The sequence below is a fragment of the Mycteria americana genome, chromosome 1, assembly GCF_035582795.1.
Source record: "Mycteria americana isolate JAX WOST 10 ecotype Jacksonville Zoo and Gardens chromosome 1, USCA_MyAme_1.0, whole genome shotgun sequence".
Lineage (NCBI taxonomy): Eukaryota > Metazoa > Chordata > Aves > Ciconiiformes > Ciconiidae > Mycteria > Mycteria americana.
In genome coordinates, this window is record NC_134365.1 from 188,128,035 (window position 1) to 188,155,679 (window position 27,645).

Genomic DNA, 27,645 nt, shown 5'->3' on the forward strand with positions numbered 1-27,645 from the left:
CACGTCATGGACCACGTAAGATGCTTCCATGTGTTGAGTGCTGTTACTACACAGCATACACAGGGGCCGAGAGGGAGAAATGTTGACCTTTCTTTTCTAAAGGCTCATTGTCAGGACAGGAGAGCGCGTTTGCTCTCCCCAGATGCCGGTAGAAGGAATAGCAAATGATAAAATGCAAGTTGGTTTTTTGTCTTTGTTTTGTTTTGTTTTTTTAAAGATGGGACCAAAATAGACATGTTTGCCCCCGAAGCAGAATTATCTAGGAGCTGAACAACAACTTCCATTATATTTACAGGAGACAAACTGGAGAGCTTTACTTATTTTCACTAAATTAGGAGCATTTAAAGCACTACCTAAACCCTGAACCTCTTCTAATCTAGAGGTTCTGTACAACAATTGTATTTTCAAATCAGCTTTCCAGATTCGATACGTGGTTAGGAATTGTATTTTTATTTCTTAATATCTTGTACATTCTCATTTTTATAGGAATGTTATTTATTAATAAACACAATAATGTGCAATAGCCAACACAGCACAATTGCTTGTTTTTTTAACTAATTGTCCACATTATTTTAATACTTGTTTTGTAATATTTAAAAAAAAATTATTAACTTTATAGATAAAGAAAACCTCTGGTATTCTTTCATCTCTTACCTGTACTCTCAACTAGGCATCAGGGTTCTTTTTTTGGTTTGATTTTGCACATATAATACAGTATCTCAATCTCCTGTTGTATGCTTGTTTGCTGGAACATTACATCAGTCTATCTGATCAGCAATCAGGATCTTTAGTCTCAATTTTATCAGGCTAAGCTCTAGCACAACATTCGCAATCACGTTTGACACCTAGTGTCGGTAAAGGGAAGAAGTGGAAAACAAAAAAAAGACTGCTGGAGTCAAAGATTACGAGTCCCTCCTAACTCTCCTTGCACTTCGTGCTAACCCATCACTTGTACACGTAGTCGCATGAAGCTGCTCTCTAAATGCTGAACGTGCTTTGCTCTTTGCTCTGACTGAAATCACATCTGCCTGGGCTTTCGGTATTTTTTTTTTTTGCACCTCAGTTAAATAATAATCCTAAATGAATGCGTACTGTTACTAACTGGCTAGTGAGTATGAACACATTACATATATAAACAGAACTAGACCAAAATCTGCATTATAAGAGGTAGTTAAAATCACTACTGCTGATGTGACTAATGCTATTAAAGCCTTAGCGATAGGTCAGGACCCGCTCCAACCGGCAGCTCTATTCATTTGCCGAAACAGTGCCTTTTCATAAAAACCGATGAGTGTGAACGTGCCTTAATAAACTGTGAGAAGAGATGAAAAATACCTTAACATGCTTTCAGAGGGAATGAGTGACACACAACGGTGGTGCATGCATTGCGACGAGAGCAGTCACTGGTGCTGCTGTTACTGAAACAAAGCCACGTTACTCTTAAGCATTTTATACGTGAAAATAAATGCATATTAAGGAGCTCTGTAAGTCCCAGGGACATGAAAGAAGAGCGTTTGCTGAATTTCTGAGCAGTAAAATAACACTGCCAGTCCTTGAGAGACAGGGAAAAGCACAGCTGCTGCTTTGATTTCCCTGGGGTAGCGATGGGCATTAAAGCAGGTGAGAGATGCACGGCCTGGGGAAAACTTTGCCCTGAATTGTAACAATTTAGAAAGACGCTGTCGGGTCAAATATGCTCTGCAATGAAGCGTTGTTAAAAGCAAAACCCCAAACCCCTCCTTCTGAACTGAAAGAAAAAAAAAAAGTTTCATTAATTTCTTCTCCCTTTCTCTCAAAATCTACTGGGAACTGCTTCCGCCCTCTCCCAGCCACCCTCCTGGCCAGCCTGGCCCCAGCCGTGGCCATATCCTGTGGGGCCATGAAACGTGAACTGAAACACAACAGACATCTCCTGAAACAAAGAATAAAACCAAACACTGCAGAAAGGTAACTTTAAATAGCATGACATGAAATACAATTTACAGGGATAAAAAAAAAAAAGAGGTTTAAAATTGGGTTTACCTTAGAGTTTCCCTTAAGTAACACTATTTTTTAATGATAAAGATAACAGTATTATCCGGCATGTAAATCTGAGGTGAGAGTTCATCCACTCATGTAATCTAGAAAGTGTACAGTACATTTGCTAATCAGTTGTAATAAAATGCTTCTTTTTTGAAGGACTGCTGGCAATAAAAGCAGAGGGGCTGAAGGAATTTCCATGTAAAAACATATTTACTAACAGTCTTATTAATATGCCAATTCTTTATTGCATTTAGTATCTCATCGTATGTTTACAGGACCAAGATATTTATATTTTGAAGCTTACTTCCCCTTAGTAGTTGCGTCTGTGTTTACGTGCGTGTCCATGCATTTGTCCCAGCCAGGGATAACCTTCTCAACCTTCTCCTCCCAATTCCCTTCTCTCCAAACAGGAATTGCATCTTCAACCTCTTTGTTTTCACATATACAGTTATCATAACAATACGAACAAGCCTTTGAAAAACGCCTTCCGTCCTCTCTTGCCACAAAGAATTTTGAAGCTGGCCAGGCTTCGAAACACATCCTAAACATGGGGCATCTTTGATGCCCTGGTAAAGATTTTTGCTGCAGGACTGATGGAGTGGAGAATGACCACTAGAAACTGGACCCTTTAAAACACCAATAGTTGTATTTAACAAGATCAAATTAATTTGCCTCCTCCCCTCCAAATATACTGCTCACAGTGCAGTTTGAGCAACTATGAGATTAAGAGAAATATTAGGAGGGAAGTATTGCAATTCCTCCTTCAGATTTTTATAAATACTCTCCCTTGACTTTTTTTCTATTCAGGTACCCTCCAATTAATACCAGCAGAGTATCAGCAAAGATGTGCACCCTCCTGCTTAGTTAAATCATACATTCAATTCTTCAAGTATTCCTGTGCTCCTGATGCACTACAAGATATCTATTCTCTAGTAGATAAAGAGGGATTATTGCCTCATGGGACAAGCCAAACACCCGCCGATTGAATTATAAAATAAGTCTTTATAACTATCCTGGATATTAAATATACCCCAACGCAGATATCTTGCTAAAATAAAAATAGATTTTTTTCCTCTTCCTTTATAAAAAAGAACTTATTTTTCTCACGCCTAGATCTCTCCTCCAGTTTAATCTCCAAAAGACCCAAGCAAAACAGATCATGAAGGAGCTCTAGCAAAGCGTTAGTAACTTTTTTGTCTCCCAACCGAAAAGGCACCTCTGGGTACTGAGGCCATCCTAGGGATTCTGGGCAAGAGCACAGCGGGACAGCATCATCGGTCATGCAAAGGAGACGTGGCAGTAGACCCCTCCTTGGAAACGCTGTTGGGTCCTTAAGACTGTTTTGACCCTTTCCCCTTACTTTTCACAGGCAGAACCGAAAGAATCTATTTTTGTTTTGTTTTGCTTCTTAACAGCCACTTTCTCTAGACCTGACAACTCTGAGCACCGTGCCTGATCAGATAATGAACGCTTACACGCGACGGGCAGTGTTTCCAAACCGCTCCATTGTTCCCAGCATCCAGCGGTGAAGCCCCGATGCCCGTCAGGACAAGAAAGCAACAGAAGAGGAAGGAAGGGTTTCCTGCCAGACAAGAGCAGTCCTGTTTAAATCAGAGATGGAGTTAACTACCCATTCAAACATATGCATACAAAACACTGAAAAAGCTTGCCTGGCTCTGCCTTGCATAATATTATCAAATCCCAGCGAACCGTGTTTAATAGAGCAGGGTGAGATGATACCCTAGCGCTGGCAACACAGCAGGCAGAGGAATGATCCCAAACTGTCCTTTATTTATTTGTCCCTCCGGAAAAATATTCGCTCCGTTGCCATCCTGCAATTTACCTCCGCCCCACTGCAATTCTTTGAACGCGCTAAGTCGGTTGAGAGATTTTGGGTGAAACGTTACAGCCCGGCTGTCGTGCAAATTTGGGTCGGTTTGCTGATTAGAGAACAGTATGTATTTTATTAGTAACTGTGTTTATCCTCAGCCTTAGGGTTCGTATCTCCAGCGGGAGTGGATTTCTTCTGTGAATTCACGCACCGTGACATCAGTGATGCTTAGGCACTTGACAACATGGTAGATGTGAAGATCTGCTGCAAAATCTGGGGGATCTCTTTGGTATCCATGGCAATAAAAGACCGACCTGCTGGTAGCGTCCTCTGCAGCCTAGGGAGCAGAACGAGGAACAAGTCACAATTACCATTTCAAATTATCTTCCCTACCGCAAGCCTGGGTTCCTTAAGAAAGGATGTTTTTCCTTTTGAATACCTTGCCAATCCATGCCATTCACGTCACTGTCGCCGCGCAATTAAAGGCTTGGGAAAGCAGCAGTGGGAGGAAACACTGAGAGCATCTAAGTCACAGAGGTCCTTTCAGCAAGACAATCAAAACTGTATCTAGAGATTTCTATTCACGTCCTCTTTCTGACACGCAAAAAGTCCATTTTGATCAAGGTACCAGTGACCCCATCAGGTATTACCACAACGGATTTTCTGAGGGCAGCTAGAGATTTACTCTGGAAATGACGATATTTACTTACTCTAAATAGATTACCATGAACCCACAGCTCTTTCAGTTCAACACCGCCAGTGATTCTAAATGTGCTCTTTGTATTTCCTCTTCGAGATTGCAGCAGCTTAGATGGAAAGACATTTTTCTGCCAATATTAACCTGACACATTTTTATTCACAGCTTAGCCCCCCTTAAAAAAGCTAAACAAGATGCACATTACAAACCCCATCTCCCTCATGTCCAGTCAGTAAGCTTGGAATTTATTTTTTCACTGCTTTTTAAAGGAGTTTATGCTCCATCCCATTTCTCCAATGCTGAGTTAAGTCTCACTTTTAAAGTGAGCTTTAAAAAAGCTGCCACAGAGAATTCCCTTCTCCTTCCCCCACAGCAGTTACAGGAAGGCTTTGTCTAATTCTGCACTTCCACGTACATAGAAATGCATTTCAGCGACAGCATTGTGTGTGTTTTCCATACCCAGTGAACTAGGCAATTATAAGATCTCCTCTTACACAGCAGGATATGGTCAATGCTTTTTTTTTAATTCCTAGCAGAAGTAAAAGGACCTTCTGTAATTACAATCCTTCAGAATGGATTCTTTCTTCATGCATAACGCAGCTCTGATGTACAGACCTGCAGACATGACTAAACCTGGCTGTGCAGCTGCATCTTTCAACCCTTTTCTGATAAAAACTACGTACCGAGGGCCAGTTCCCTTGGGCCTTCTCTCATTCTGCTCTAGTTGAAGACTAGAAGCAGAAACGGCAGAAGCAGAAACGGCACTGTTGATGTTTGTGGCTATACCAGCTTTTTGCTGGTATAGGTATATCCTTGATATAGGTATATCCTTGGTGGATATAGGTATCCACCAAATAGATATCCTTTAGATACCGCCAAGTAGATATCCTATATCCTTTGCTGATATAGGTATATCCTTGGTGGATATGGACCATCACCTGGGACAGAATTTCCTTATTTTTCCCTGTGCCCAAACAATTTAAAGTGAAATTATGTAGTAGCGCTAAAAATAGGCATATTGGCTCAGACTCTCCAAAGAATTTAGGTCTCTAACACAAGGGTAGTATCTGAGTCAAATTTTTGGCAGTTTTAAAGACCGTTAAACTCCAGCTTCTCTTGCTTTAATCTCTTTTCTTAGGCCCACATGCATTGAAACCCCATACTGGGCAACGGCAAAGGCACCATGTCTCCGTCATGACTACGTAGTGATATTACATATGGGGATAGTGCACATCCTCCAGTGGGAGGATGGCTTCAGGTGCTCCCTTTGGATGCTCAGAATGCTCTGAACTAGCCGGCCATAACTGCAAGGACCCATGAACCAGTCTCCTTCCTGATACAAGGCAAAGCTACTGCTTCTTGACAGTACATAAAAAAAACGAGAATGATGGATGAAAACTTGGACATGAGCCGGCAATGTGCACTCGCAGCCCAGAAAACCCATCAATCCTGGGATGCATAAAAAGAAGTGTAGCCAGCAGGTCGCAGGAGGTGATTCTCCCCTTCTGCTCCACTCTGGTGAGACCTCATCTGAAGTACTGCACCCAGCTCTGGGGTCTCCAGCACAAGACAGACATGGACATGTTAGAGCAGGTCCAGAGGAAGGCCATGAAAATGGTCAGAGGGCTGGAACAGCTCTCCTATGAAGAAAGGCTGTTGTTCAGGGAAGGGGCTGTTCAGCCTAGAGAAGAGAAGGCTCCGGGGAGACCTTATCGTGGCCTTTCAATATATAAAGGGGGCTCATAAGAAGGACAGAGAGAGACTTTTTCCCAGGGCCTGTAGTGACAGGACAAGGGGCAATGGTTTTAAACTGAGAGAGGGTAGGTTTCCATTGGACATAAGGAAGAAATTTTTTATGATGAGGGTGGTGAGACAAACTGGAACAGGTTGCCGAGAGAAGTTGTGGATGTCCCATCACTGGAAGTGTTCAAGGGCAGCTGGATGGGGCTTTGAGCAACCTGATTTAGTGAAAGATGTCCCTGCCCATGGCAGAGGTTTGGACTACATGATCTTTAAAGGTCCCTTCCAACCCAAACCATTCTACGATTTTATGATTCTATGATCAAAACCTTAGTGTGTAACACAGCATGGGCAACTGTGCCTAACTTCACTGCAATAAAAGCATAGTTTAGATTTATGATGAATGGAAACAAAGAAGGTTATATTAGGGATAAAACAAATATACTTACCTATCTGCCTGGTCTCCTAAGGATCCTATAAATACTGCAAAAGCATTGACTTGAGCATTGGTGGTCAAGACCTGGGCAAACCTTGATGGCTGAATACCGTATCGCTCGAGATTTGCATCACTCAAGACGATAACAAAATACTCGTCAGCCTCTTCCTTGGCGATTTCACGAATGGCATGCTCTGTCCCTTCCAAGGTGTGGTCTCCACTCATGCAGAACTGAGCATGGGCATGCATGATCTGTGTGCACAGCATAACCAAGTGGAAATACGTAAGGTGACTTTGTGAATAAACATTCATTTCAGCTGGCACAGGTGGGAGCAAATATTCAGTTATGCTATATTAGGGGATGCTTCAGAAAGGTGGACAGTGCTCCAGACACTACAGAAGATGCAGCTTTTTGTACATAATGCGTTGTATTTTAAGACAGGCATCACTTCTTAAAAACACAGTGTGTCAAACAAGCAAAATCCACGCATGGACAGAATTAGACTGGACCTTAAGGAAGGTAAAATACGTCGATTAGCTGCAGTTTGAGTAGCTACATTCCTATCTATTTAAGGAAGAAAACAGGGCTTAGTTTCCTAATACTGTGACCGACTCCTACCTGTTTATAATCTGCACTAGACTTCCAAACCCTAATAGCACTAGAGTTGTTACCAAATATTTGAATCCTGACATTGGCAGTAAGGTTTTAAAATGCTGAAATGGTTTGTTTGAGCTTTTATGAAATAAATACACTGTTTGCATTGATGAAGCTGTTTCCTATGAAGAAGGCAAGGAATCGCAGGTATTAGAAAATCCAGTCCTTCTAACCCAAGTAACTGCTGATCTTTTAAAAATACTTTTTGAAGGAAGCTCAAATACACAGTTCTAACCTATCAAGCTGCCAACTAGGTAAATCCTACAATATACGCAATTTTTCTGCATCCTATTGCAGTAAAGTCTTGATGAATGCACTCACTTTGCAATTGTGATTTAACACATTTTGAGTCTAATATTGACACGTTTTCCCACTGCTACTGTGACACATCACTTTTTGAGGGTACTAGGCTAAATCAATGACCTGGTATCCCTCTACCGTTTAAATTAGTCACTTACACACTAATAATTACCTACTAATAATAACTACCACATTATCTAGGTAGAGCTATCTATATCACTGTATAATGTTTGGAACTTTCTATATCCTTTGACAGGCAGTCAAAATGACACATTTATGACACAGCAGTCCAGAATAAGGCAAATCTAGCTTCTACTATTTTGGCACAATTTCTTTTCTGCCAAGTCTCTGAAAGGTCCCGTTTCAGCTTTATGCAAATACACAGATTTCGCTTTCTTGTCTTTCTTTTATTTCACTCTCCTTATGTTTTGCATCCTGTGACCTACCTACAATTTTATCTTTGCAGGCATAAAATCCTTAGTTATCCATCATCACTTATCAGTAGGATTTACCTTAAGAATCTCTAATCTTTGCTTATTATTCTTGGGTACTTTGTCACTCCCAACCAAGGTGATGTCGAAGCCATCTCCTGAATGTCCAACAATGTCATACTGCAAGAAAGAAACTTCATCAGTCAGCTGTTAGTCACGAAGGGCCCTTGGGTCACAATGACACGAGACAGATCAAAGGCAATTTGCTTTCAACAAGAAAATCCAAATACTGTTCCCTGCTTCTGTTTATGAGCTGCTTAAGGGAACTACTTGCAATTTCTCACCAACATGAAAACATGGGAAAAAATTGCTAAATAATGACATTAAAGAACAGTTACTTATTTCCATGGTCTGTTTTTCACATCATCCCACCACTTGCGGAGCGGTGATGCATAAGATCAAGACCTTGCCCTCTTACATTGTCCACTTATTTTCTTAAAGTAGCAATTTTCGTCCTCTTGAGTCTGACAAACAAGAAGTGCATTGTTTGAGTAGCTCCCATGTTTGAGGGATCTTTTTTGTGACCTCATTCTGCTCTGAAAAAAAAAGTATTACAAGCCTTCTTTTTTGAAAATCAGTACTCCTTATTTTTGTGCATAACAGATCAAAGTCATTGCTGAAAGTGTGTAGAGAAGTGAATTCCAAGAGTCTCTGTACGTTTTCAAAGGAGATGGTCGCCACATCATTCTCCTGTGAAAGATGCTGCAAAAACATGACATGTAGAGCTGTAATAGTTCAAATATCTTGTTGAACAAATAATGTAGTATTGGGAAGACCTTTGTTTTATGTGAGATTTTTATTGTCGATAGATGAAAACCAAGACAAGCTGAGTTATGGCAAGGTCCTGACCTGCCCTTTGTGTTGTGGACATGGCAGTCACCCCAGGGGAAATTCATGAGCAGGACAAAAGTGGATTTAAGAGCTGTCTACACCAAATAATAGAGCACAGTGCATGGATCCTGAGCCTGGAGAGACCTGAGCTGGCAATTCCTCAACACGAACACGCCTGTGTTTTCTCCTGACTAGCTGGCACAGACCTGTCTTTAGTTGACAGGGAGCCCTGTGCAATATTTTGCCTTTCTGTTACCTTTTATTCAAGTACTGCCTACAGGTCCCTGCTGGGTTCACCAGCCGTAATTCCCACATAATCATTTGCTGAAAGGCAGGTCTCATCCTCTAAGACTTTCTGAATTTTCTTTCCTATTGAAAACTACTTTACTTGGTGTAAGTCGGGTTCCGGAGACTGGGGAAATGGCATTCTTTATCGACAAAGCTCTTTTTAATTGTTTCCATACCACTAATTTGCTTAAAAATATATCAAGAGTAAAAGCAAGCTATAGCAGCTGGAACATTTTTAAAGGTGACACCTCCCTCTGCAAAACAGCAAACGTGCCACATTATTTCACCCAGGGTCAGACCATTTTATGACAGCCTCACATGACCCAGACTTCCTTCCCCTAGGAAATCTTTACATAACCTAGTCCCCACGTACTTCCATTTCATTCTGTTCTGTTGGCTTTTCCCATTCCTGTTCTCCTCAGCTCTTCCATTTCTTGTGTTTGCTCCCCAGCCTCACGTAAAGCTTCCAGTTTGACACATGCTTTCTCTTCAAAACCTATTTCTTATCCCCAATAATGCTTCAGACTCTCTCTTTCCTGATGAATATTTATCTGGGGCTTCTGTCTTCCCCAAACCATTACCTTTCCTGGAGAAACAACATGGCAAATGAAAATACACAAATTTTAAGAATAACATTGAGGTTACATTCAACATACTTCTGAATTAATACAGGAATAAATCCAGAACGTGAACCACACACAAAGAGAGCGTGCATGTGTATTGCTTTAAAAACTAGAGATTATTCGAATCAGAGGAACTAAATAAAGCAGTGGTTTAATGGAGCGGAAAATATACAGTGCTAATGTGGTTCTTATGTAATGTCAGAAATGTCCACAGATCTTCAGGGTAGGCTCTTAATTACGAAACCCTGCACATCCTTTGCTGAGCAGTTTTGTATTCTGTATGACTTTTAAATCAACCACCTAATTATGTAAAGCAAAATGCTGTCATCCTCCTGTGTACAAAGAAGCCTGATTCTTTCATAACGAGCTCCGTCCCAGCATTTCATGGACCTCTCCCACCAGCTGTCCTGGTATCAGCTCTGCCATATTGAGTTCATGGGAACAGGCCAAACTTTGCTATTTGGGAATATCATTTTGGTTCTTGGCACACACTAATAACGGACCAACCTTTCAGCTCAGAAAGGCTGGGTGTAAACTCAGTGTGACAGTCTGTATAAAGGGAACTGCTGTAGCTCCTAGATGAAACACCAGAGGTTGACCCTACGGTTGGGTCCCCTCCACATTCTTGCACAAGGTGGGAACATACAACCCCGGTATGGGCAAGGTGAGACTGAAATGATCTGAGCAAACTATCGCAGGCATGTAAAGCCATTTACCTGAGAACATCATGTCCTGTCTGCTCCCTCCTTGGCTCGCTGTATTATTCTCCGTGTGTGCTCATGCATGCGCCGGAGTACACGTACTTATATTTAAAAGATGTTATCTGCTTCCTTGTTTCTTTGCCGACAGTTTACTATGCTATTTGTGATTAAAAAAGTGTGGCGAGGCGGTAGGGAAGAAGTGCCTGTTTGCTTTGTCCTGGCTGCTGCATCCTGGGTCAAGTGGGGCCTCACCAAAAGCAGGGGGAGATCCCGCTGTGCCTGAGCACCTGCGCTGCGGAGGAGAAGCGCTGTGGTCACCAGCCCTCACGTGCTGGTCCTTATGGTCCTCTGATCACCTGGAAGTCAAGTCAAGGACCAGGAGCGGCCAAAAGCTAATGACCATGAGGCTTCTTTTGGGCAGTTTAGCTCTCCAAACTGCGAGGTCAGATGAGTACTTGTGCCCCGGCAAAGGTGGGGACAGGGACGTAGCAGCACTGACTTGGATTGACTTAAGTCAGCATAAGACTGCAGCCTGGAGACCCTCCCTGGGAGGGAGGGATGGGAGCAGGCTCACAGCCAAGCTTTGGAGGTGACAGAAGGGAGATGCTTCCCCACGGGAATGTATGGAGTCTACCGCAGCTTAGCAAAACAGAGTTTGGGACAGTAAAACGGGAGCGAAGAACCCCACTCTGCAAGGGCAAAGAAGGAGGATTTAAATCTCTCATCCAGGTTTTCTTTCAGTAAATTATTACCTCCTTCTAATTTGTGTTCTAGTAAAATGAACCCTGAGTGATTTGATGTGATCTTGGTGCACTCATTTTAAAGAAAAGGTGCAGACAGCTCCACAGCCCTGGCCAGCTGGGAACCCCCACACGTGCAGACACATGCACGCTTTGTCAAAATCAGTTTCCTTCCTTTGCACGAGTGCTGGAGCTAAAGAGCAGCACAGAAAAAGGGCCTCTGAGAAGCAGGGACCCAATGCATTTTTCTCATAAATTCCCTAGGAGAATTTATGTGGATGGAGTTAAAAGTGAGAGAAGAGCCTGTGATACGATCTTACTTGGACCTGACTTTTGTTTTGTTTTGCAAAATAGATTGCAAACATAGGCTCTCAGGACAAATCCAGCAGCAAAATACTTGTTTGCCACAGTGCAAGCTTCATTGAATTAATTTATTATTGTGGTAGACAGCGGCTCGTTTTCCAATAGCCTATTCAGAGCTGTGAGTACGCAATATGTAAACATGTCTCTCGAAATAGCATCATTTTGTTGGTTTCTTTCCTTACAGGTTAAAACAATCCCTATTCCGCTGTCACATTTTGCACTGAATGGATGGTTGCTGCTGCCTAAAATGGGTAAAATGGAAGACTTTGTCTTCTGCAGCTGCCATGCCAAAAGGTTTAATTTCTGAAGGCATTTAAAAAGCTGAAAGAAGACGCATGCTGAATGTAAAGGCAGTGCGAATTGGACAGGCCTCTGCTGGAGGGCTCGATCTTTATAAATTCATCTCTTCTTTGGACAACACTGAACACTATTTTTTTCTGAATTTATTTCAAACCTTTTGTTTTGTTTATTATTAAAAGAAACTATTCTGCCAAGCATGCAGAACATTTCTTTTTTTCCTGAATTAACAGTGCTGCCTCCATAGTATATTCTACAAATGGGGAATGCTGAAATGGGCATATAAAATCTGCAATATCCCTTTACTATTGCTATAAATAACAATTCAGGCTTTTCCTACCAGTTACATAACATGCCATTTATTGAACCACTCACAATACTTTAAAGGCTTCTTAAAATTGCTGTTGGATAATTTACTGGACATGCCTCCTAAATCTGCCATCATGTGTGCAAATGACAGTAATTAGGGATGATATAAAACCATATGGTTTGCATGACAGATGTAATACTACCTCGGCTAGAACAAACTGCCGTTCTGTACATTTTCAAATAACTGGCACCTAAAATGAGATGTACAAAAGATATAAGAACTTTAATCCTGCAAAATAACTTGCTTCTCATAACTTACATATATAGGTGATGCACTGATGCATCCACACATTTAAAGGGGCCAAGGGGCATTTGTAGGAACGTATTTAATTTCCATTATTAGGATGAGACTGAGAATGTGGCTTATATTATCTCAGTTACTCCCACTCTTTTCTTTAATAAAGCACTTCAGAGGAAGCATGGATGAGATGACATTGGAGGAGGGCTTTGAAACATGGCTGTTAATTTAAATGCATTTCCCGACTGTGGGATGAGCCTCCCATTTCCCCCTTGACAAGGAATGATTCACTGCCTGCACTTCTGGGAAATGGAAGCAGGCAGGTTGTCCTACGCAAGCATAAACAGCTGACAAATACCTGCTGGCACTTGTCTGACGTTTTATGAAGGATAACTTCGTTACCTGCTTGGTACAGTCACACACCCAATACTTAGCTCTTCTGTATAAGAAGGCAGGGAGAAAGTATTCTGCACCTTCATTCAGTGCTGTAAAGACCAATCAGACAATCAACATCATCAGTGATACGAAGGGGTACCACACATGGGGAAAGTTCAGCTGGTAGGATAAGACAACCAAGGAAAAGCCCATCTGATTGATTCACAACCTTATTTAGCAGAGAACTAAACCAAGCACCAGCTGAAAAGTGATCTTGAACCAAGAATTGGTTTCCAAAGTTTGCACTGCACTCAGACAGCAGAAGGGAACTTTACTATGTAAATCCCCTTTGCTTTGCTCAACAAGCCTGATGGTCCCCCAGGTTCCACACAAGTTGTACAAGAAACCCCTCAAATTTGCAGCGCATGTTGTTGTGACCCTTGCAGATGGGGCTACAACAGGAACAGATAACAGCAGGCATATCTAAAGGCCAAAAAAGTCTATTTTTATAAAACCACTCTTGGAAGGCAAGAAGAGGATAAGGAAGAGAAAGAAAAAAGTGGTAAATCGCAGATTTCTCATTGCACACAACACAGTTGTGTGTTCTTTTCTCTTTTTTCGCATCCTCTTTCAGACATGAGAAATGTATGCTATTTTTGCAGACATACCCAAACTTCAGCTTTGTCCTGAGAAAAATCAGCAGCATCTTGCAAAGTGTCAGTGTTTTACAGACCAGAGTCACTGATATTTTTAAACAATCACTGGCTCTCTTACTCTCTGAAGACCTAATTACACTCATTAGAAACTCAGGAACTGGCACATGTTCTGGTTACTGATCGCTTTCATGCAGGTGTAGCAACTGCCACACCAGATCATACACACACACACACACACACAAATCTGTATTTTTGAGCTGGAGATTTCAGAAATGCTATTGATTTTTATCAAAGGAATGACTCAAAGAGTCAAATAGCACATGCATGGGAGATTTCTCGTATGAGAAGCCTGTGAAATGTAGGCTAAAAAGAGATACTTTAGCCTAATCACTGGATCATGTTAAGAATATGGTTCCAACATGACTAGCTGTTAAATGCCTCTGTTTGTGCTCATTTTGGGGGATGACTTCAGTGGCCAGTGAAACATAAGGCCACACATCTTGTCTGCTGTCCTAGTCATCTCTGGTCTACTCTTGTAGATATTATGCTTAGAGTGAATCAAATCCCAATGAGGCATCTCAGAGAGATGTGGAGGAAGAAAAATACTTTTCTTCCCTTTGGCAAAAGCAGCTCTGAAGTTGACAGAGTTCACACTGGATCTGGCCAGCCTTGAATCAACGGGCTGTTACTGGCCCCCCAAAGTTCTCTATCCAGTGGAAGGAGCCCTTAAATGGAGGATAGTTACCCTAGAGGCAATTGAAGTTGAACAGATGTAGAAGCTGAAGACAACTTTTTTTCCTTGGTACGTCACTAAAATTTCCAGCATCTTCCTCACCACTTTTATTTTAAGTATAAAATTGGCCTTACAGCTCTCTTGACTCAGAGACTGTAAGGATAGCATTACTGCTCTGGTCTTACTATCATCAAAGAGTGGCAATTTTCATATCTAATAACTGCACGTTTTTGGTGTAAGTGTTTTTATATATGGCAAGTGGTTGTTAGAGAGGCACATTTACTGTTACAACTAACTGCACTTTGAGCTATTTGCATGGCCAAATACAGGGTTTCATCTATGTGCGGAGCAAAACACTGGCCAATAGCAACTATTGCCAAGCAAAATATAATAATCTGTAATAGACACAGAGGGGTTTGAAAGGCAATGAAACAGATTTTAAAATCCCGGAACTGAAGACAGTTCTTAACGATCTTACGAATTCTGCGGAGTGGGCTGTCTGTCTGTACTTCTACATATTATTCCTTTACCATGTACCTGAGGGTCACATATGGGTTCTCAGCTATAGAGCTGCAACGGAAATAAGGACAGCTGATTATCTACCACTGCACTACATCTTTTTTTCAGTGTCATCACCTTCTAAGCCACTGTCCTCTGTTGTGTAAATGTAAAATAATTAATTGTTCATAACAAGAGCAGAATGGCTGTAGTAGAACAGAATGAACAACTGTCCCCTGGTCACTGTTTCCATTTTACTGAAGATTTTATCAACTCCTTGATTTTTATCTCCTCCAAACTGAGAAGTTCCTGCCTACTTAGCCATTTCTTGTATGGGGACACTTCCATAACCTTTGTAATCTTTCTCACCCTTTCTTCTTTTTCAGCTCTACAAGAACTTTTGTGAGATAGGGGACCAAAGTTGCACACATTACTGCTGATGTGAATGCTTGGATGATATGGATGTTTACAGAGGCATTCTGATGCTTTCTGCTTTATTCTCTGTTCTTTTGCTAATAGTTTCTAACATTCAATTAGCTTTTTTGACAGCTGGTGGGCACTGAGTGTTCAAAGAACCATACAACATAATTACAAGATTTCTTTGTTGAACGCTATATAGCTGAGAATGAGCACTAATAGATAGCTGAGACTTCCTCACTGTGTATTTAAAATCAGAATTGTTTTCTTCCATCTGCAGCACTTTACATTTAATAGCACTGAGCACCATCTGCCATTTTATTTCCCAGTCACCATTTATGGCCAGGTCCTTCTCCAACTTCTTGCAACTGGATTTCCCTTTTTGTTTCCCAAATAACTTCATACAACCAGCAACTTTTGTCACCTCACTATCCATCCCCTTTTATAGATTACTTATGAATATATAGAACAATATATCAACATGGGCTCTGGCACAAATCCCAATACAGTTCCACCACTGACCTTCCTGCACTTCTTCACTCTAAAAAATGACCACTTAGTCTGTTTTCTATATTTTAAGTAGTAGTTCATCCTTCTGAAGGCTTTCCTTTTTATCCTCAAAGTAGTATCATTTCTTAGTAAGCCTCTGGTGAGGGACTTTGTCAAATGCTTTTGGCTATGGAGACTCTATCAACCAACCTTGCCTGTCACATACATATAGACTCTTCAGAATGCATTACTTCCCTTTACAAAAGCCATGTTGACTATACCCCAATATATCATATTTATTATTGTGTCCACTACTTCTATTTCATCTTCCTTTGTGAATGATCCTGCATTTGGCTGTACTACTATGCGTGGTGCTCAGATATGCCCGATTTACCAAGCTACACAAATTGTGTTGTGGAATTACACTGCCCTGTTAATATCTGTCATCAGCTTTCTATTAAGGGTGAGCAGGAGACGCATGAGCAGTTGAACCAATAAACTCCTTATTTTCCATGATTTTCTTAATTGCAGTTGAGTTCCCACATGGCTTCTCCGGGCTAAGGTCTAAGCTTATCGTCACAGCATTTTTCTCGAACAGGAATACAAACAAACTCTCTATCTGGCCTATCTTCATGACATTTGCAGGAATTTAGTGTCTTTGGGAACAAAACCACTGTTTCAAATCTGTTTGAAATTGGGCAACATACTCTGTTTAAGCATGTTTAAAGGGGAGAAAGCATGACTGCCAGAGAGTATGGTAGCACACTCCTCGTCTCCTTAGGAAAGTAGGCTAAAAACATAATGCCTGTCTCCTTTTATAGCCTCTTCCCTGACAAATGGAAGTCTGCATGACTGTACTTTAGAAGACATTCTAGAAGTACATGCCTCCACATGGCCTGTTTCTGTACAGGAGGTTCTACGGAAGAACAGAATTATAGGATTATGCTGCCGGAGGAACAATGTGAAGCAGACCTGGCTAAATTGATCTGGACTGTTTTCTATGAATTTTGTTTAGGAGATTTTACATTTTGCTCAGATGTATTTTAAGTCTTCTGTTTGAGATGCTCTTCAGTAAAGGCATTGGACACCTTTATTCTTCCATTAAACATTGAGTTTGTCAAGTATTAACTTGAGACTGACTATTCCTGTTTCTTTTAAGGTTAAAGAAACATACCCTAGACCTTGTTTAGGCTTACTGAGACAAAAAAGAGTATAAAATTTATTTACATTTCCTTTGCAGGCTACCATTAAATAACATTTGGAACATAATATCTTTCAGTATAAGAAATTATTTTCTTGCTTCCTTCCAGGTAACTGGAAGAGAACACAAGTAATGGACAAAGGAGTTTGGTCTTTTCCCATGACAAAGTACTACTGTCTGTACTCTGGGCAGATGGAAAGGCTGGGCATCTTTGCATGTCCTGAAGCTCTTATTTACTTGTGTTCCGCAGGCTTAAGCATTTCTGCTCAAAGAAACAAATAAACAGATAAATACAGAAAAAGGCAGCATATTTCACTAAATCGAAGTCTTAAAAGTCTTAGATTGAATTCTCCCCTGCTGAAGCGTGTAATGTTTCTTATCCATTCACTAGTATTATTTTTCAGGTTGCTAGAAACAGATTAATGTCTTTATTTCCTTGCGGGAATGAATAATGTTCTTTGGCTAGACTGACTGCTGAAACACTTTTTCCACTGCTCCACACAGCCTGTGCAATAACCACAGAGCTCCTAGACCAGCTGTAATTACCTTGAATTTGTGCTCATAATTCTCAAAAGCTTCCATGACCATGCAGACAGCCTCCATGGAGCGTTCCAGTCGTCCATCCACCCCGTTAAAGCGGTACATGCTACCAGAAACATCCACCACTAGGCGCAAGCGTTTAGGTTTCTGCTGGGGGCTCCCAGGCTGACAGGGAAACACAGCAGAAAAAAGCCCCATCTCAGTGGGAAAGCTAAACATCAGCAAGGATAAAACATTTCCAAAAGAGAACCCAACGCACTCTGCGAAGCAAGAAACTTTTATCCAGCAAACACTGATTATTTTTTAAAAAAGACCAAAAACATTTTAACCTTTTTTCTAACTGTTTCAAACCAGTTACTTAACAGATACCTCAATTCATTCTTTCCCCTCACCTTCAATGACTGGAAATAAAATACGTCAAAAAATTCCACACATGCTTGTCAGGAAAATACTTTTTCTGTCTCAGTTTTGATTCTTAATATTTTATTTCAGTAAAGAGACTCTCAAATTTGCTCTTCCTGCCAAGGCTCATAATGGAAATGCTTTTGCTTGGCTTATGGTACTAACAGGGACCCATATAAGACTGTAAAAACTTGTCTGCTGAGGTTAATAACATTCCAAAAATGTTTGAAATCTTGTTCTAATTAACTACTAGTTTCTTCTTCATTCTGATGCTGAAACCATTATTTTTTCCTGAAAACAATCCCCATCTGTTTTAACAATTTTTGGCACAGTCCATTCAAGGGAGGTGTTTTATTTAGTGTGCAATGAGATGAGTCTGGATTCAAGTACAAGGCTATTAAAGATGATCTGGCAAAAAATGAGTCACATTAAAAACAAATAACTAAAATGCTTCTTTTACCTGTAAAGGGTTGCAAGAATTTGTGTGCTTTATTCTTTTAATTACTCTCTTAATGGACTGTGGCATCCCTGTCCTCCCAAAAACAAAGGGAGAGAGAGGGCCCATTAAATCCTACATTTATTTTGGTTTTTGTTCAAAACTTAAAGGTGTCCTTTTTTTTCCTAATTGAATTATTTTTACAAAACCTTAAAACTGATACATTGAGTAAATACATTTTGAAAAAAAAAAGAGAAATTAAGATCTAATCACTTTTCCCTTATTGATCTTTCATACAGGCAGTGCCAAGTTCCATAAACTGTTCAAAGCAACAGACATCAGGACCAAGTAGCATAAAAAAATAATATCAGGGATTCATCAGATGTGGGTAGCTGACGTGCAAAAAGATGCTGTACTCAGCTATTTAAAAGAAATTCTTCGTGTAGTTAAAAATTGCAATCTGCCATTAAGTATTACTGTTAAATATTATATTATGGACTAGCACCACCAGTTTTGGCCAGGTTTTGCTGGTCTGATTCAAGTGGTTTCTCTATTGCTGACTCACACAGGCCTAACGATAATGTCTTCTAAGGAATGGCTGAATTGAGTCATAGGACAGACAACTTTATCGAATCTTAATGGCTTTTCCTCGCACTTTTTTCCCATTATAACTTTTATTCTTGTAAATCCAAATATCTGTGGAAGTTGAAATTCTTTGCATACCATGTAATAAGGAGAAGACATTTGTAAAACACCTTTTTTTTTTTTAAACTTCCCAGGGTATCAGGGTATTTATTATCGAAAATTAAATTAAATTTAATGAGAAAATACTTTCCTTTTTCTTAGACAAACAAACAAAATGTTTTGTGCTAATTGCCTTCAGCTCAATAAAATATAAAATAAGAACATAAAACCTGTTGCACTGGTTCAAAACAAAGGACTGCCTAGGTCAGCATCCTCTCTCTGAGAGTGGCAAATAGCAAATACATGTTATGACTATAAGAAGTGAATCAAATCTTCTATCTTGTGATTGTCTGTCTCAGGGACTTCCCAAGATTCTTCTGAGTTTCTCATCCCTATAACTCACTGAAACTCCACTTATATTTGTACAGCCACTATGAAAACAGCAAACTGGTTAAGCACTTCCCTACCTTTCCCTGCTACGTGCCGGATACTTACTTGTGGCTCAAGTTCTCCCCGTCGTTTATATATGGCTTTTTCTCCTGTCAGCCCATCAATGATTTTGGCATCATCCAGCTCTCCAACAGCTTGGTGTCTCAGCCATTGTCTTTCCTTACCCTTGGCCTACAACAGAAAAGAAACCTTAATTCACTCAGTGATGTGATTAAGCAATTTAAGACACACTGAACATGACATATGAATGAATTTTCTTTGTAATGATGTGATAGTTTTGGCAAAAGTCAAAGAAATCCGTATTCATTTTCGTAGCTGTCCTGCTCTTTTTCTCTGAAAGAAAAATTAACACTGACAAAGAACACGTTCCCTCTCTAATTTTGTCTTAAGTCATTTCATATATGGGAGTTTAACTGCGGACTGCGGAAACGCTAACCTTTTTTCTTGCAGATGTGCTGGAAATCTGTGTAGCTTGTGCAGAAACACATACAACCAGAAGGACATGCATAACTGACCATTTGTTATGTGTTCGCCATCCAAGCAGCACAAGAAAAAAACATTGGGTGACTTAAAGGTAAAACTAAGTAGTATTTACCTTAGGTAATGGTAAGCAGTTTCTTTTAAAGTAATAGTCATTATTTACATTTTATAAATATATCTATTATTTATATTATAACTATATTTATATTTTAAAATAAAAGCCTTGAAAATTGTGATACTCAAGAGACTGAGACACTGAATGTTTCTTTTATTTTCTTTCAAAGAACACTGGTTACCTACAGCCTGACTTGATGAACACACATTACAATCCAGGAACTCAAATATTCACGGCACTCCTGTACATAGAAGCAAGCACTTCAGATTGAAGACTCAAGTGTTTCAATATTATAAACAACACATTTAAGAATGTTTTCAATGGATAGCTTCATCATGGTTCATAATACATAAGATCCATCTAAAGACAGCAAAGTCTGCATACATGGGTTTCATGGTTTATTTCATTTCTGCTTAAATCTTCAGGTTGAAGTTGTTCATTCTAGTAGTAAGCCCAGCAAGGAAAGAAGATTTTAAATTTATATATGTATAATGCATTTGCACTCTCAGCAAATTGCTGGTCAGCAGCTGGAGGAAAATCAAATAGCCAGCAGGTCACAAACTGCCTTAAATATTGGTTCTCAGGAATGAAAATCAGTTGCTCTGTGACGAGCAGGAAGTGTTACATTACAAATCCCCAGTAAACTGCAGGCCTGGGATTTGAGAGGACAAATCTTTATAATTTTGTACAGTCTGAGCAGTCAGATGATGGCTTCCTAAGCCTCAGAGGAGCTTTGCTTTTGCTTTGGTCAAAATTTATGAGTTTTTCTTTTTGGTGTGTATGGAAGAAGGAGTTCTGGACTACTGTCTGTAGCCTATAGTTACTCAAGACTAATGGACTACTTACCTATGAAAATAAGTGGGCAGAAATAATTCAAAACCACAAGCAAAATGTTTTGATTAATTACTTTTACAGTGTAGAATTAACATAGTTGTGACAAACAGGTTTTTTAGTTAGGTTGTGTCAGTATTTGAACTGAACAAAAGCCAGTATTTGAACTGAAATTTTATTGGAGGAACAGAGAGTTGACATTCTCTCCTAAAATAGGAAAGAATGCCGACAAAATCTGACCTAACCTCTTTCCAAAATAATGCTAAAATTATTTAGACTACTTAGCATCTGCCTCTCCCATGCAGAATTCCTAAGAATTTATTTCCTTTCATAAAAGCTGAAAAAAATCCCCTTAAGCACATGTGTTATATAATGCACATAGATTTTACCAAAAAGCTTCAAAGCATTTTCAATATATAATTTTCATAAGCTTGAAAGCAACGTAAGTTTAAAACCATTTACAATTTTAAGAGAAAAATAGAACTATTACATATATAGCTTGCTTTGATATTTTACTAGAAAGTGCATACAACCCATTACTATTGCAATATAATGTGACCATATTGATGAAAAAATACTGTATATATATTCATTGTGTTGCTTTTGAAATTAGAAAAATGTGCTAGATATTGTATCTTATCAGCATGGCAATGGCTGATCACAATACACCACTGCAGTAACTCTTTTCACTGACAGATACCAAAGGCATATTTACAAAAAAAATTACAAAATGTAACTGTGATGTCTGTAAATATCACAGAAAAAGTTGTGTATGTGAAGTGATCACATCTAAATATGTAACTCGTAACGGTATAAGATGGTATTAAACACTGCCAGTTGTGGTCTGCATTTGTTTCTGGGAAAACATTATGCATATGTTCCCTTAGCTGCTGAAATCGGAAAACCACTACTGATGGGGCACAGGGTTTTTGCATCGTCAGCTCCCTGAGCCATGTTTATTATAGGACTGCCGCTATTTTATTCTTGCTGCTATGAGCAGACAGTTCCCACATGGTCTAAATTGGTGACCGGCTCAGGTTTGCCCAGTTTAAATGTAGGTGCCCAAATGATGCTCAGAAGCTACAGGGACAGTTGCTGCAGATTCCCTCTGTAATAATCAATAAAAAGAGAAGTACTTTCTGGAAGGCAAGTCATCTAAAATCCAAGAAGGCCTTTCTGAGTGACTGACTGACTGACCATAAGCTTTTGAATCAGCCAGCATTAGGAGAGAGGAGAAAGCTCATCATTGACCAAATTTCCTGGACTTCTGGCTTTGCTACTTCTACAGAAGATAAACGACAACTCATAATGTTTTGTTAATGTTGTTCAAAGAGCTGACAGAGATCAGTGAGTTATGCAAAGTAAAATGAACAATGAAATTACATTCTCAGACCATATTTATGTATCACTTTCAAGTATCAGCTTATTCCAAACATCTCTTTCTGCTGCTACTCATTTTTGTGAGCCATCAACAACTGGACCTGAATCCCAGCCTTTTGATTCTTGGGATGTAAAACCTAATCAAAGGAACATATTTTCAAAAAACTCACAAGCCTTACAATAAAAAGGCATATGTTGAAAAGAAAATCCAGGTTAAATAAACATGGACAATATATTTCCATTATGTGAACACAGTGAGTTTGAAACAAAGCAAACTCAAACATTTTTAAAAAGCCAAAAGCGTTCTCTACTGAGAAGGTAATTTGGGATTTTCACAAAGTTAAAAACACACAGGTATCTGAGCTGCAAAGTTTACTGCAACTGACAGTGCCATTGACTTCTTATTTGAGAAGTGAGGAATGTCTGATTGATAACAGAAAGAAAACAGTTTTAGCGGAGAAGCCACGGCATACATAGGACTATCCAGAAAAACGGGGAGACAGAGGCATAGTCCTTCATCAGGGTTGAATGATGTACCATGCTGAAGAATTCAAATAATTTTTTTCTCAAAAAGATAACATGAAACGTGCTTGGACTCAGCAGAATTAACCCAATTAACAGAAAGCATTCTGCAACTAAGTAACTCCTGTTATCATTTATCTTCATTTTCCTAATGCATCTTCTAATAAAAAAACCTACCAAAATCTGTATAAAATTTTATAAAGTTAAAAATTTGCTTTCAATATTGCTCTTATTCAATGACCTAGCTTTTCAAAATTCAGTGAGTTCGTTTTTTTCATCATAAAGTACATTTGCTAGCTCTGTGGTTAGCTGTTATAGATTTTGGCAGGAAGTTAGCAAAGTCTCATAAAATACGGAGGCTTATAAGACTTTGCCTTGATATTAAAAGGACCTTTTTAACAAAACAACAGGATACATCTCCTTATGTTAAAATATGTTATATTTTGATTATGATTAACGTGATCCCTGAATGTAAGAATTTTGGCTCTAACTAATAGATAAGGCAGACTAAAAAAAGACTTTAAACTGAAGATTCACTTATTCACTTCACACCTAGAGTGTGCTTCCAGCGGCATGTCTACTAGAAACGTGGTAAAAAAAGCAGTTAGATATAAATGACGTAGGAAAAACTGAGATTTATACCTAAAATTTTTCAATTGAAACCTGCCTTTACAAGCCAAAAGCCTATGGCCTGAACACACATATTAGGTGCATGAATCACCTAATCGTGACCATCTTAAATGTTCATTATATGAGGAGCTCTCTGAATTGACACATTCATAATAAAACCAGCTAATGGTTCTCTGTGTATATATGTGATTATAGTAGTGTTGTTGTAGTCACAATGGCTTAAAGATATAAGTAAGGCAAAGAAAAATGTTACCTTTCTTACTTGCAGTACCAGGGGATTGGATTTTTTGACCCAGAGGGAGTCTGTCGATCATACCAAGTAATTTCTTTCTATGTTTCAGTTTTATTGCTGAAGTAAGGAGACCGATTAGACACAGCACAGTGACTAACTAACAGACTAAGGTATATGTATACCAGTGGTTGGTAGCCTTCAACAGAAATATTTTTAATCGGAGATGTCTTAGAGGGAGTAAAATTAATTTTCCTTTAATTGTCACTGAAGATTAGCAGATTCCTCCTAGAAACAATGCACTTTTTATTTTATTTACCCCATATATAAACACTAGTATTACTAAAATCTAGAACAACCCACAGGACCAATTGCTAGAAGAAAGGCAAACTGGTGGTTTTAGTCAGCTTCCACTTAGATTTGGGCTACACCTATTTTTATTAGCAAAAGTTAAAAACAAACCTGAGAAAAATTCATGTTTTCAGCTGCATATACAGTAAAGCTATGACCTGGAGTGAGTGTTTCTTTTATCAGCTATAGCATTTGCACTTCTAAGCTAAAAAAGTCTTTTGGACAGGAAGTAAAGACAAAGGCTGTGAGCTACACACCACCACATACTCTTTTAATAACGTATAGCATTTTCTTTCGCAAAATTGTGCTCCTGAATAAGTAATCTCTGTAAGCTGTGGTATGGGAATACTGTAACTTGTAGAGATGAGCACTGGGATCCACTTTAAAGCTGCCTTGAAATAGTAATATGAGACTGTTTTTCCTTACCATGATTATAACCTGAACCTGCTTTTAGCCCTCAAAGATACAATAGTCAGATGGTAACAGGATATTAGCAGGATAATATTTGGGGCCTAATGTAATGAGCTCATCATGTTCCTTTACCAGTGAATCTAAGATTACCTGCAGATTGTCTAAGATGATGCGGAGTGACTGAACTTGACGTCGGACTGCTCCAGAGAACCTTTCGTAAGTTGATGCATCATATTCACTCATCTGAATCTCTTTCAATCTAAAGCAAAGAACAGGGAGCTAAGAACAGTTTAGGAAACTAGCATATCATCCATCTATGTATGTAAATTACAAGTTTATTTACTTGATAATGGGGAAATTCAGACTGTAATAACCACACACAAGAGAGAAATCAAAGAAGTGGCAGCCGCTTTTGTGAATTTTTGACAAGGCAGGTGATCACCAATGTCTACAGGGATTGCATCACATTAAAACTTATTAAAGTTACTAATCCTTTGTCTCTCTCCTAATCTGCTTTAATGTTTGGGAAGTAAATCAGATGTTCTGAAAACTGTGATCAAATTCTAAAGGTTTTATTGGCTCAGGTGTTGCTATCTGTACATAAAAGGATCATGACTGTCTATTCATTACTTCACCGTCGGAGTATTCTAAACATATCACGATCCATGCTTTAACACAAAGGTTAAGTAAAGACACACTATAAAATCTGTCCTTGAAGACCTACAACTAGTAACTCTGTCTCAAATACCTATCTTTGTGCTTCATAAAATGATGAAACCTTGAAACAAAGAAGTTTTAAATGAACATTAACAGAAATGTGCTCCCCCACAAAAAATGAGTCATGTCACTGAACACTGTTCTGTCCAGAGGCCTAACAGAGAGTGCAACACCTGCACTATAAAAACAGATATATGCTTTTTCTATAAGTTAAGATGTGCCCACTTAAAGTTCTGTATCATTCTTCTCAACATCGTAGCTAAGCAGATACTCTTAAGCTGGTGAAACTCAAAACTGCAATGTAATTACAAAGGTCTAACGGTGAAGAATGAGCTAGGGGACAAGTGGATATGCTGGGAGTGTGCACCATTTGATATATTCCATGACCCAGCATCATGTAGCGAGGCAGCAATTGTGTATATGCCCACCCTACCATCCAGCACGTGGCTGGGTTCAGTCCTGAGCTAAAACACACTGGCTTATTTCAAACGCACAGCTCATTTCAAACAAGCCTTTTGTAACAGCATAACCTCACTCACACTGTTCTGAAAATACTGATTTTTAAATGAACTATAAATGGATAGTAAAGTATGTATAGGCTAGTTATATTTTGAATGACAAGTTTTTTAATACCATCACAAGTTACTTGCCCGGAACATACAGTATACATGAGAATTGCTGTTTAGACTAGCCCTTTAATGATAATATTAATATCAAACATGAAATCTTTGTTGTCTTTAGTATGACTATGTCTTTTTCTATTTTGAATTTTGCATAGACATGGTCATAGCCAACTATTATTCATTAGAGGCAGGAAAAGGTAACTTTCAGTGCTGTACACTTTATTTCATGGATCCTGCCGACAGAGTTCAGTATCTTCACATCAATGAAGAAAACATTTTGTTTCAAACAAAAAAAACTTCATGTGCAGTTTTATTTTGTTAGACTCTACATCAATCCACAGTGAAAGCTAGTTCAGAAAAATACCATGAAAAATACTGCACCTATTCAAGAGCAGTTGCTAACTTCATTCTAGTGAAATAGGGTGATTTAAAATGTTTTCCACTAGAAGTACTATCTAGCCAGGAAAGCAATCAATAGCTTTCGTATTAAAATTCTCCCTTCTAGATAACAATGTATAAACCAAGCAGTGAAATCTGCAGTCCCTCTTATTTTTTTTCTTCGGCCTGAGGACTCCAGCCTCCCTATTCTTAACTTTTATCTGTTAGTTCCCACAACTATCCAAGAGGTACAGAATAATCAAGCCAAATGTGGCTTCAGAATAGGGTTCATTTACAGCTGCTACATGCCAGCTCTCTGGTTTTAGCAGGACACGAATTGTTATCTCATGTACAGATACTCTGATTTTACAGGATGCGGCTGCACTGTTTCCACAACATGTAGCAGTATTCAGGAATTTCCCCTAGCACAAATTTTGTAAATCACCCATACAGGAAGGTAGAAACTCATCAAAGCATGCCATGTGTGTATATGTGCATATGCACAAAGAGATGTACAGTATCCAAGACCATACATATCACTGGTTTCTATTATGAAGCAACTGATAAGCAATTTTGAAGAATGGGGATGTCAAAAGTGTTAAAAGTAGTCCTGCCCACCTAAGCCCCCATAAAGCACCAGGAAAAAAGACAAAACAAGCTCTGCCTTCCCCCTGAAAACAAAACCTTAAGTGACTATTTTTAATTTAAATTTCTGTATGTTGCTTGTGTGAATGAAATCACTATTAAAAGGTATTTTGCCTTTCAGGGTCTTTTCCTTTGAAACACTGACATAAACTATACATTTTCCCTGTCTTTATTAATCACTAATGCTCTAACAAGAATACTAAATGCTCCAGGTAATTTAGTAATAAAAACATGATTAAAAAAATAAAATTGACCTGAATGCAATAGATAAATTGCTGTTTTTAAATACAGTGATTCATGTACAGTGTGTGCTCTATGCTTAACAGCCTAATTATTTATACATCAGTTGAAGCCAATGGCAATCTCACCTGCTCCTCACAGCACCCAGATTTGCCCCCTGTTGGGAACCACTTTGTTAACAGCAAGAAAATTTTAATCTGTGTCTACTACTCTCTACTTTCAGACAGATACTCACATTGCAATATGTCCTGGGCTGAAACATAAAACTCACTTGGTATGACTGTCAATACACTTTGATTTTTTTATGCAAAGTACTAGAGTTTGACTTGAGAGTTCAGTCGGTGGAAAAATCTGAATCTCTGTGCATAGTCTGGGTAATAGCTGATTAGTAACCATGCATTACACTAATGCTGGGAAGATCTGTGGTTTGTGTAGAAGTCTCTGCTGAGCTCTAATAGTTCAAATCATCTCACCATTTGGCTACAGGTCTTTCCAACGGAAGCAATTTGCTTGTAATGGTCCATTTTGAAAGACATTTGTTAGCTGATGAATTCCTAACAACATACAATCTGGATTCATCATAATTCAAA

The 27,645-nt window shown here is 39.1% G+C and overlaps 1 protein-coding gene across 4 annotated transcripts in view; it reads right to left on the bottom strand.

The window, feature by feature from the left end:
- Positions 1 to 479: 479 nt before the first annotated feature.
- The window catches only part of VWA8 (von Willebrand factor A domain containing 8), a 195,783-nt gene continuing 168,617 nt past the window's right edge, over positions 480 to 27,645 (bottom strand). For 2 of the 4 annotated variants that reach the window (XM_075488830.1, XM_075488858.1), the window contains exons 40-45: positions 24,603 to 24,711; positions 19,549 to 19,674; positions 17,538 to 17,696; positions 8,194 to 8,292; positions 6,740 to 6,978; positions 481 to 4,190 (exon numbers count right to left, since the gene is read on the bottom strand). In XM_075488830.1, the coding sequence (XP_075344945.1) occupies positions 4,082 to 4,190; positions 6,740 to 6,978; positions 8,194 to 8,292; positions 17,538 to 17,696; positions 19,549 to 19,674; positions 24,603 to 24,711 (841 nt within the window). In that variant the 3' untranslated portion in view covers positions 481 to 4,081. Of the gene's footprint in view, positions 4,191 to 6,739; positions 6,979 to 8,193; positions 8,293 to 17,537; positions 17,697 to 19,548; positions 19,675 to 24,602; positions 24,712 to 27,645 lie in introns of all 4 variants that reach the window. The other 2 variants (XM_075488840.1, XM_075488851.1) reach the window with 2 other exon arrangements.